This window comes from Petaurus breviceps, unplaced genomic scaffold, assembly GCF_028583685.1.
Source record: "Petaurus breviceps papuanus isolate PSGF00001 unplaced genomic scaffold, PetGlider_PUasm1.0 76473, whole genome shotgun sequence".
NCBI lineage: Eukaryota > Metazoa > Chordata > Mammalia > Diprotodontia > Petauridae > Petaurus > Petaurus breviceps.
In genome coordinates, this window is record NW_027186486.1 from 90 (window position 1) to 11119 (window position 11030).

Consider the following 11030-nt stretch of genomic DNA (forward strand, 5'->3'; position numbering starts at 1 on the left):
TGATGGCCTTTTGTTTCACCTGAATAAGAGTTTGGTGTTGTAGGTGCATGTGTCATGCTGTGACTGACTGTCCTGATCCTATGATGTCTTCCTGTGGGCAGCCTGGTGCCTAGTCAATGTGGGAATCTGTCCTCTTGCCTTGGGGGCATTTCACTTCATTGAATAATAATTGTGACACAGGAAGTTCTTCAGGAGCTCTAGCTGAATCATTTTGGTATTTGTGGGAACCACTGGTTTCTGAGCCAGCTTGTTTAATTGAATTGGCAGGAAAATATTCTTTTTTTTTTTTTTCAGATTTTTCGAGGGGGGAAGGCAGGGAATTGGGGTTAAGTGATTTGCCCAAGGTCACACAGCTAGTTTTTGTGTTAAGTGTCTGAGGCCATATTTGAACTCAGGTCCTCCTGACTCCAGGGCTGGTGCTCTACTCACTGCACCACCCAGCCGCCCCCTGAATATTCCTTATTTCTAAGTGAAATTGGCCTCCTTGTAATTATTCCCCATTCGCTCCTGGTTTGGCCTCTTGTACCAAGCTGTCCAATGAGTGTTGGAAGATGGCTGTACCATGCCATGCCCTTGATTCTTGTTGAGTCATTTCAGTCCTGTCTGATCTTTACAACCCCACCTGGGGTTTTCTTAGCAGAAATACTGGCGTAGTTTGCCATCTCCTTCTCCAGCTCATTTGAGAGATGAGGAAACTGAGGCCAACAGGGTGAAGTGACTTGCCCAGGGTCACACAGCTGGTAAGGGTCTGAGGTTGGATTTGAACTCAGGAAGAGGAGTCTTCCTGAATTCCAGCCCAGCCCTCCATTCACTGTAGTGCCACCTGGCCGCCACAGGGGTGTAGTTTAGAGGACCCTTGTACTGGAAAGTGGGACAAGCTGTCCCTCATTAGGGTAAAGGTGATGCCCTTGGAGCCTGATGGTTCAGGCTGAGGAGAGGGGATGGGGTAGGTGGATACTTGTCTGTCCTCAGGGTTGGGTGAGGGTCCCATTGGTAGGATGCTTGGAGGCAGCTGCTGCCCCTTCCCCTCTGTCCTCTGCCAGCTGCCGAGCTATGGATGATCGTTGCTGCAGGTTACCCTCTGTCATGGTCCCTGACTTTGTCCTAATCTCTTTATGTTTCGATAACACAAAAGGGGGAGGGGGAAAGGCAAGGGTTTGGAGGATATGATTGTCTCAATATGGTAAGTCTTGGAGCTCAAAAAGATGGAAGCCTAATGGTGGGGAGTCATTTGGGCCTGTCCTCGGATCCCACTTCTCTCCGACCCAATCTGGTCTGATGTCTCAGCCCCAGGCTCTCCCTTGCGACTACTTCTCTGTGGCTAGATCACATCTTTTGAGAGCTCTCCTCCAGCCCAGACCCCCTGGTCTCTATGAGGTAAGCTGACAGGTCCCAGAGGACCCAGGTAGGCTCCTCCAGAGGCTTGGGATTGCAGTGACCCTTATTTTATGAAAGAGGAAAAAGCTTGGAAATGTTTTAAAAATGAATTTAACCATCTGAAAAATGGCATAATGATATCTGTGGTCATGCTGCCTGCCCAGGATGGTTGGGACCACATGTAGAGGGCTTGTGGATTTCAGTACAATGAGACAAAGGTCTGATTTGGGGTCACTCATCCTTAATAAAATGAAGAGAGGCTGAGAATGAATGGACCAGAAGGGTCTCAGCTCAGAACCTTCTAGAAAGCCCAATGGAGAGAGGCAAGACAGGTGGAGAAAAAGGGGGGTAGAAGAGAAACAGAAACAGAGGAAAGAGAATCACAGACAGAGAGAAGGGCAAAGCAAAAAAAAAAAAAAGAGGAGAGAGACACACTCAAAGAAAAAAGAAGATGGAGGGTGGAGACAGGGTGGGGCAAGAGAGAATAACAAAGAGAAAAGGGAAGAAAAAAGAGGAAAGAGAGACAGAAAAAGAAAAAGAGAGGACAGCAAGGGGGAGGAAGGGAGGGAGAGAGAAAGAAAGGGACAGGGTGGAGCAAGAGAAAAACAGAGAAAAAAGAAGGGGTAAAGAGATTGAGGCCCAGAGTAGGTCTTGGTTTTTCCTCTTCCAGGTTGTGCCCAGTGGATAATCTCCATCTCTACTTTGTTCTCTGATTCTAAAAGCCCTGGGTCGTTTCTTTTATGATGGGTGTCTAAGCTCTCATCTTACTTATGACCTTCAGGCAGTCCAGTGATTCTTAAATGATCTCTCTTCAATCTGTTTCCCAGATTCTTTGTTTTTTCCCATCAGGTATTCCAGATTTTCTTCTATTTTTTTCAGTCTTTTGACTTTGTTTTATTATTTTTTGATGTCTCATGAAACCATTAACCATTAATCTGGCCAATTCTAATTTTCAGGGACTTCTTTTCAATGAAGTTTTTTTTTTTACTTTTTCTCACCGATTGATTGATTTTCTTATTTTTCCCTCTTGCTCTCATTTGATTTTTAAAATCATCTTTCTTAAACTCCTCTTTTAAGAATTTTTGCTGCACTTGTATCCCAGCCATGCTTTTCTCTGTGGATTTTCTTGAAGATGTTTTGAAGTTGCTCATTATGTTCTGGGATTGTGCCTTGAGTGTCCCTGTCTTTGTGCTAGCTCTGCATGTTTGGGTTTTTCTTTTGTTTGCTCATCCTTCCAGCCTGTGTCCTGACTTTAGACTCAGTGTCTAAAGTGTCTGCCACACTTCTAGGGGGAAAGGTCTGGCTTGAGCTTGCCTCCCTCTATGTGTCTCTGCTGTTTTCCCAGCTCGGTTTGGGGGGCCTGTATGTATGTTCTGTACTTTGGAAGTGGTGTGATCTGGGGAGGGGTCTGCTCTCTATCCTCCTGGCCAGACTTCTGCATGTTCTGGACCCAGGGTTGGATCTGTTGTCTCATATGTGGTACAGTTTCTGTAGACAGCTGCTGGACTCAGTCACTCAGCCCCCTGGGAAGTTCTACAGGTTTGGAGTTACTGAACTGTCAGCTCTGGCTTAGTGTTGGTCACTCACCTTGGTGGTGGTAGTTGTTATTCCCACTGAGACGGAGATGGAGAGAAAGTACCTTTCCATTGGGTGCAAGGATGTGCTCAGCAGGCTTCAGTCATTTGGGATAGCCCTGAAAGTCATCCCAGAACATGACTCCCATGTTAATTTATCATTTTAATTAGAATCCTCAGGTCAAAGATCTGATAGAGACCCTCAAGTCTCATTTTAAAGATAAGGAAACTGAGGCCCACGGAGAGGTTAAGAGATTTACCCAGAAGCAGATTTGGAAATTTTGTTCAGGACACACCTCATTACACATTAACTGCCTCTCCCATGTTTTCTCCTAACAACAGCCTATGTGTTTACATGTCTGTTTGGTTTCCAGATAGACATGTAAACTTGTAAGCCATTGCTACAGCTTCCTAGCTAGGACCTGAGACTCAGTTAGGAACACCTGAAACCAAGGCCTAGCTGACCAACTCATTGTGACCCTGGGCCATCTGGACAAGGCTTGAGAGGTTTGAGCCCAGTTAACTTTTTTTTTAAGCAATTGGGGCTAAGTAACTTGCTCAAGGTTACACGGCCAGTTATTTCTGGGTGTGGTGCTGAGTATCTGAGCCTGGATTTAATCCAGATCATCCCAACACTGGAGCCGGTGCTCTTACTCACTGAGCCACCTGACCGCCCCTAAGCAATTGGGGTTAAGTGACCTGCCTAGTAAGTCTTAAGTGTCTGAAGCCCTATTTGAACTCAGGTCTTCCTGACTCCAGCATTGATGCTCTATTCACTATGCCACCTAGCTATCCCAACCCCTATTTCTTTTATAAAACACAGTTTAGGTGATACTTCTCACAGGGGGCCTTTCCTCACCCTATCTCCCTGAAATGGCTTGGTATCTGTGTACATCCTGTGGCTCTTTTTTTTTTAAGCAGTCGGGGTTAAGTAACTTGCTTAAGGTTACACGGCCAGGTGTTTCTGGGTGGGTGCTAAGTGTCTGAGCCCGGATTTGATCCCCAGGTCATCCTGACACGGGAGCTGGTGCTCTTACTCGCTGAGCCACCTGGCCGCCCTGAGCCTGGTTAACTTCTAAGGTCCCTTCCACCTCTAGGAGGTGGGCAAGGCCCCGTTTATGATCTCCATATTGCAGTGGAAATCCTAAGGCTCCCAAGGACAAAACCCCATGCCCATTAGACTACCCTAAGCGGTCCTGCTATATGTACCATGTTGCTTCCCAATAAGAGAATAAAGAAGGGCTTACTTTATACCAGACGCTGTGCTAAGTACTGCCATGGGAAATCCCAAAATTCAGCATCTCCAGCCCTTGACGAGCTTCTGACTTCCTCTGTGGAGGCATTGACTGGATATAGTCATCTGTCCCCAGGCCTGCCTGCCTGCCCACCCACCTGCCCATCAGGTTCCAGTGTTTCCTGCTTTAGAGATTTCCTTGCTCTCCCTCTTCCACTGTGGCCATGAGCCTTTCCCTGGATCTTCTCCAAATGACAAACTTCTCTCCGAACAGGTATCCCTGGAGCCTGCAATCACAGAAAAGAATTATCGTCTGGAAGGTACTTTTGTGGGAGATGAGTTCTTGGCTGCAGACAAGTCCTCCCCCACTCCATATAGTGTCAACATCAATGTGATCCTTCCTGACAATGCTCACCTGCGCCCAGGGCTCTACGGAGCTCCCAAGGCCTTGGCAGTCTTCCCTCAGATCAAAAGCGAGCCCAGCACCAGCTTTGCGCAGGCCTGCCCTGCCATCGTGTCTTCCCCACCAACCCTGCCAGATTTCACCAGTGTCTTCAGTGTACCACAACCGATGGCCATGAGTAACATCTTCATAAAGCAGGAGCTGCCTGGAGAGATGTCCATGGCTGCTGGCATGCCGGCAGCCCAGTTGTGCCAGATGCCCATGGCTGGGACTGGCATGGGCATTGATGTTTCTATGGCCATGCCGTCAGTGAGCAGTGCCATGGCCTTCAGTGGCATGAATGGTGTCAGCCTAGCAGCAGGCAGCTCGCTTGCTGGGATCCTTCGGCAGCCGTCAAGGCTTGAGGGAGAGGAGAAGGCCTTTCCCAATGTCCTCCAAGGGCAAGGCCCTTTCAGTCTCACAGGGCAGTTCTACCCTGTCCCAAGTGTCACTCTGCCTCCATCCCCCCCCAGCTCCCAGCCTGGCAGTCCTGAAAATCAGCACCCCCCATCTTACGAGACGGCCTTCGGACTGAAGCTGCTCCAGCCCTCTCAGATGTCTACATTCCCCAGTGGCCTGACCACCCTCTCCCAGGGCCAGCTCATTCTGCAGGCAGCCAGATTCAGCCCAAACCCACGCAGCAACCCCGAACTTGAGAAGAGGCGTGTTCATCGCTGCGACTACCCAGGTAACCCTCCCTCCCTCCCTTTCTGCATGTGGCTGGCAAGCCACTCTAGGGGATGATAGAGCCTGACTCTAGGGAGCTTCAGAAAGGCACTCCTGGCTTGGAAGTCAGGAAAGAGGTAGGGAGGTCATGACTCTACATCAGGAAACCCTTCTCTGCTCCAATTCAGGCTTAAACTCTAACAAGCTAACTGATCACCACTCCACTTATGCCAATGAATGGTGCTATGGGATTTTGCCCACCATGACCTTGGGCTGGGATGGGGAAAACTAGACTCATTTTTGCCTTTTACAACTGGGGATACCCAGACCCAGTGAAGAGAATGTCCTCCCTAAGGCTGTGTGGCCCAGGCCCAGCACTCTCCCTTTAGACCAGGGTACATGGGACATGGTGCCAAGTGCAGGCCTTCAGTGGCTCAGGGTCTACATAGCAGAGGAAGCCACCCATGTGCACTGAAGGGTCAACTGCACAGCCACAAGCATTAAGGGAAGAAAAGAGAGAGGAATAGCTGTGGGATGGGTCTAGAAGAAGGTGCATTCAGGAAGGCTGGAGGCAGCAGTGAGAGCAAAGGCCTAGAGACAGAGTAAGGGTTGGATGGACTGCATGACCAGCTGGGCAAAATATTTAGTGTGATTGTACCTGTAGAACCTATATCAGATTGCACACTGCCTTGGGGAGGGGGGAAGGAAAAAATTGGAACTCAAAAGCTTATAAAAGTGAACGTTCAGGGGTGGCTAGGTAGTGCAGTGAATAGAGCACCAGCCCTGGAGTCAGGACGACCTGAGTTCAAATGTGGCCTCAGACACCTAACACAAAAACTAGCCGTGCGACCTTGGGCAAGTCACTTACCCCCAATTGCCCTCCAAAAATAAAGTGAACGTTGAAAATGAAAATAAATAAATAACTTTAAAAATAAAGTAGAACAGAGGGCTTTAGGCTGGAGTGAGAAAGTAATAGGCAGCCGGTCCAGGTTCTTGAGCCAGGGAGTAGCAAACATGCTCTGACTAGTACTTAAGGACAATGGATCTAACAGCTGTAAATACAGGACATACTCGAGAGCATCAGGGATATAGGATAATTTGGGGCCTTGCTTAGAGGCTGTCTCGTATGCAGGCAGCCCTGAGCACTTAGTGGCCTCCATGGGTGCACTCACCAGTGGCTGTGAGTTTTTTTGTCACTGCTGTGGCTTTTTCGCCCCATCCCCCAGCCAAACAATGACTCTTGTCTTTTCTGGCCCCCAGGTTGCATTAAGGTTTATACCAAGACTTCTCACCTGAAGGCCCACCAGAGGACCCATACAGGTAGGTACCAAGGGTTTGGGTCAGGATGTTGGCTCTACCTGCCACTGCCATAGGGTCCCAAGCAGTACAGGGCACATGCCCCCTTGTGAAAATATACTTTGCACATACTAGAGTAGGGCCAGGCTGCTGCCAGTCACTTGGGCCCCTACCTGGTGTCCTAAGGGGCATCTTTCCAGACAAGGTCTGTGCAGCTGCATGGCTGCCTATCTCCCCCCACAGAAGAGGCTGGCCGGCCTCTGCTACCTACCTAGAGCCCACCTTCATTCACATCAGGAGGAGGCAAGAAGGAAGAATTGCCTTTTGTTTGGTCCTCACTTGAATCCAGCAGGAAGAATGACATGAAGAGAATGTCAATGGTATCCCCAGACAGGCTGCCTTCTGCTGCTTTGGGGGCTCTGGGTCTCACTGAGGGCATACATACTGGCAGTAGCTGGCTGGCAGTTGGGAGGGAGATCTCCCTGGCTTTGCTTCTGTGATATGTATTCTGTGTGACATACCTGGTCCTCCTCTGTGCCCAAGGTAACCATGGGAAGGCCGGCAGCCTCTGCTGCCACTTACCCAACAGCCTTCTAAAAACTTGCCTAGACTTTGCTTCTCCCAAGACTCTGGTGCTGTATCATGTGTAGTGATGTCACATCTATGAAAGACTGTGTTAGGCTTGGAGCTTGCAGGGTCAACCTGAGGTCATTGAAGGCATTGCCCAGATGCCAGTGGGGTCCAGCTCACTGTCTTGTGGGCTCAGTTCTGGGCCCAACTCCTCAAGTATCTGCAGAGCCTGTATAAAGCCTGGGCTCTGAGGGGCCAGCTCAGCAGGCTGCCCACCCAACAGATAGGACTCACTCTTCTGTTTTTCCTGTATGGGTAAAAACATGGCAGCCAAGGACAAGATTGCTCAGAAAGCATCACAGAGGCTAGTAACAGTGTGCACTCCTCTGGCCCTGGACATTCCCAAAGTACTTTACAGATTGAATCTCATGAAGTGGTGAAAGAGTCTTCAGTGGTAAGCTTCCCCACTCAGGTCACTTCTGGGGGGCGGGGTCACAGTTAGGGGAAGGTGAACGGGGGCCAAGGGACCTTCCTGTCCTTACACGGGAAGCCATGTCAAAGGCTGATTAAGGGGAGGGAGGCCATGGAGCCTGGCTCTGCTCTGACTCCATGGCTGGCCCTCCTTTCCCTATGCCCATGTGAGCAACAGGCACCTCTTCCCAAATAGTGCCCCCCCTTGGACCATCATGGGGCCTGAAATTCCACCCTGGAAGATGTATTCCTTTGAGTCTTAACCTCGTCTTGAGATGCATCTTCCAGAGATCATCAGGAAGTAAAAAGGGGTGAATGGAGAGAGGGAGAATGGCCAGCAAGAAAGGCAGGATTGAGACAGAAACAGAGACAGAGAGGTAGGACCCAGAGAGAGGGTGGGAGGAGGACAGAGAGAGAAAGAGAGAGAGAGACAGACAGACAGACAGACAGAGACAGACAGAGAGACAGACAGACAGAGAGAGGAAGAGAAAAAGGGGAAGAGAAGAGAGACAGAGAGAGAGGGAGAGAGAGAGAGAAAGGGGGAACCTTAGAGACAGAGACAAGAGAGAGAGGCAGGGCCGAGCATTACCTTCCACCTTCAATGCTTAGCCTTTCTCCTGTCCCTGTTATCATCAGCTCCTCTAAATGGGCACCAGAGTCATGTGCCAGGAGACCAGCTGACTCTGGCTCTGCCTCTGGTATGCATGCCTTTGGTCCCTGGACCAAGGTGGGCAGCTTGTGGCTTTCAATCTAATCACCAAGACACATGTGATGTAAGCTTGTGACTATTCGTGGGTTTGGGGATCATTGTTGTTTCTTGGTGAATTGATGGCACCAAATGGCACTTTGGGGTCTGAATCACCCAGGCCCTAGTGCAGATAGCCACGTGGGCAGGGCAGAGCTAGATAGAGGCTCTGGTAAGGGCCTCAGCAATGTTCTCACAATTCAGTGAGTCTGGGCAGGTGTGTGTGTGTGTGTGTGTACTTGCAGGTATGTGAAAGTACACACATGTGGCCTGTGCGGTTGGCAGCATCAGCATTGCTACCCAGATAATTTCCCACATTTATTCTTCTCATTGCCACCCATTGTTGGTGAGGCTGTCAGAGGAAGACCAGGCCCAGTGACTCAGAAGCTCAAGAATGGAAGGTGATGTTGGGGGCTTGGAATGGGTCAGGAAGGAAAAGGGTGAGAAAAGAGCCAGGTGGCACTCCGCTGGAGAGTCCTATAGGACTTTAGTCGATGGGGCAGAGGAAAGCCACCCTGTGCCCAAGAGCTGAAAGCATTGCTGGAAGAGATTGTGAAGTCCAGGGAGAGCAGGAAGGGGGCTCCCAAAGGTGCTTGGTGTTTAGATTTTCAACTAAGGAAGGAGAGCAGTCCCTCATGGGACAGTGGGCTTGGTGTGGAGGGTTCACCGCGTTCTAGGAGGCTTCATGGAAGAGAGGTTAGTGAACTTCCAGGAAGGGAGGCTTGGGGATTCCAGAGAGCAGAGCATTCAACAACGTCTGGCGGCATATTCTTGGACTGCACTTAGCCAAATTGTACCCAAGATAAGCCTATAAAATCAGGGTGCTCTGGGCATGACTGAATGACCCAAGCCAAAGAGGACTCAGGTGTCAATGGAGCTAGAACATTGGACTGACTTTCATTGGTCATTGGAATGACTCACACTTGGGTTCCAAAATCCGAGTTCCAGATTGAAAAGGTGTGGCCACACCACAGCAATCTGAAGAAGTGCTGAGGGAGTCAGCGTGACGGCAACCCCATAGGCTCCCTGGAGAGAGGCCCCAACGTGCGGGAGCAGGACGGGAAGGAAGTACGGCTGATGTCATTGCTTAAAGAAACTTGGTCTGCTCAGCCCAGAGAAGAGAAGACTGGGGGGGAAGGGCAGCAGGAGGGTTGAATATGAAAGTGGCGTTGGCCTTTTCCTGTTCGGAGAGGGCCTGAGGCAGAAAAGGGGCCCTTGGGGTGGGGAAGACCAGACCCAGTGGCTTCCAAGGCCCTTCCATCTCCAAGATGTGCTGATGACAGAATCGGACCAGGCAGGATCTCATCAGGCTGGGGTGCTGGACAGCACTGAGCTGCATATGACTGAATGGACCCGGGTCATGCCCAAGGTTCAGAAAAATCCCACACAGGGTCAGGCAGGGGGGGAGGGGGCAGTAGCCTTGAGAGTGGTCCAGGGGCACGTGGACCTGATGGACTTGGCACGAATGTGATGGTGGCATGGGAAGGTTGGCTGGGCATTTTCTGGTGAGAGGGACCACCTGGAAGATGTGACATGAGGGGCTCCCGATGAGGAAGCCTTCACGGCATTCCCACAGTGCCGAGCAGCGTCGTCGTGACTTTTCCGGGCCCCAGACATGGACATTCTCATTTGATTGGTATATATTCCCAGCTGATGTTTGGGGAGGTGTGTGCTGGCTTGTCCAGAGTCACACAGACAATGAAGAGGAAAGGGGAACTCAAATCCATGTGGCAGCTCTTGGCCAAGAAATTGAGCCTATGTGATCCTGGGCAAGTGACTGAACCTTTGTCAGTTTCCTCACCAGCAAAATGGGGGATAGCAGCCCCCATGCCCAGGGACTTCAGCACACACAGAGACTCTCACAAGTATTCTCCCCTGTCAGTTCCCCAACTTCCTCTATTGCCATGGCCTCCACTTCTACCCTGCCTGAGCTACCCAGAGAGTGGGTAATGCCTTTCTGGCACCCACAAGGGTTGCTTGTCTTTGTTCATCTGACCACAATCTTTTATCATTTCCCATTTGCTTTATGACCCTTGACCCCATTTACATGAACTCCAGTCCCTTGACTCCTAGGCTCTTTCCCAGACCTTCAGACCTGCCCTGGCTCCACCCTCCTCCCCGAAGAGCAACTGTCTTCTCTCCAGTTACTAACTCCCTTAGCCTATTGACAATCCCACCCTGCCAACTCAGTCTTGGATTACCCACCATCCCTGCCCTTCCCTTTACTCATGTGCTGCTTAACATAGCTAGCAAAAGTCACTAGACTGGGCTGACCGGGCCCTCACCTCCCTTGCTGATTCACTATCTCAACACAGCAGCGTTTCCAAATCTGCTCTTTTCATCCCCCCTCAAACTTCTCATGGCTGCTGCTCCCCCTGTCCTCTCACCTGAGAACCCTGCCTCATTTTTAATTGAAAAGATTGAGGATATTCATTGTGAACTCCTCCCTCATCTCTTCTCTTCCTCATCTCTCCCATCTCCTCCTTCACTCCTCTCTCACATAAAGAGGTGGCATTGCTCCTAACCAAGGCCACCCCTTTACCTGCACAAGTGACCCCATTCCAACCTGGCTTCTCCAACAGATTGCCATCTCTGTCATAGCCTCTCCCTCCCTCTCCCTCTCTCTCTCTCTCTCTCTCTCTCTCTCTCTCTCTC

General features: G+C 50.2%; 1 protein-coding gene across 1 annotated transcript; it reads left to right on the forward strand.

The window, feature by feature from the left end:
* Window positions 1–4321: 4321 nt before the first annotated feature.
* On the forward strand, window positions 4322–6818 carry LOC138175247 (Krueppel-like factor 5; the record flags this gene model as incomplete). The annotated part of the gene is made up of 2 exons (XM_069105664.1): window positions 4322–5315; window positions 6554–6818. Coding segments are annotated over 2 exons (1107 nt in total), but the record flags the coding sequence as incomplete, so codon positions are not given.
* Between the last annotated feature and the right edge of the window lie 4212 nt (window positions 6819–11030).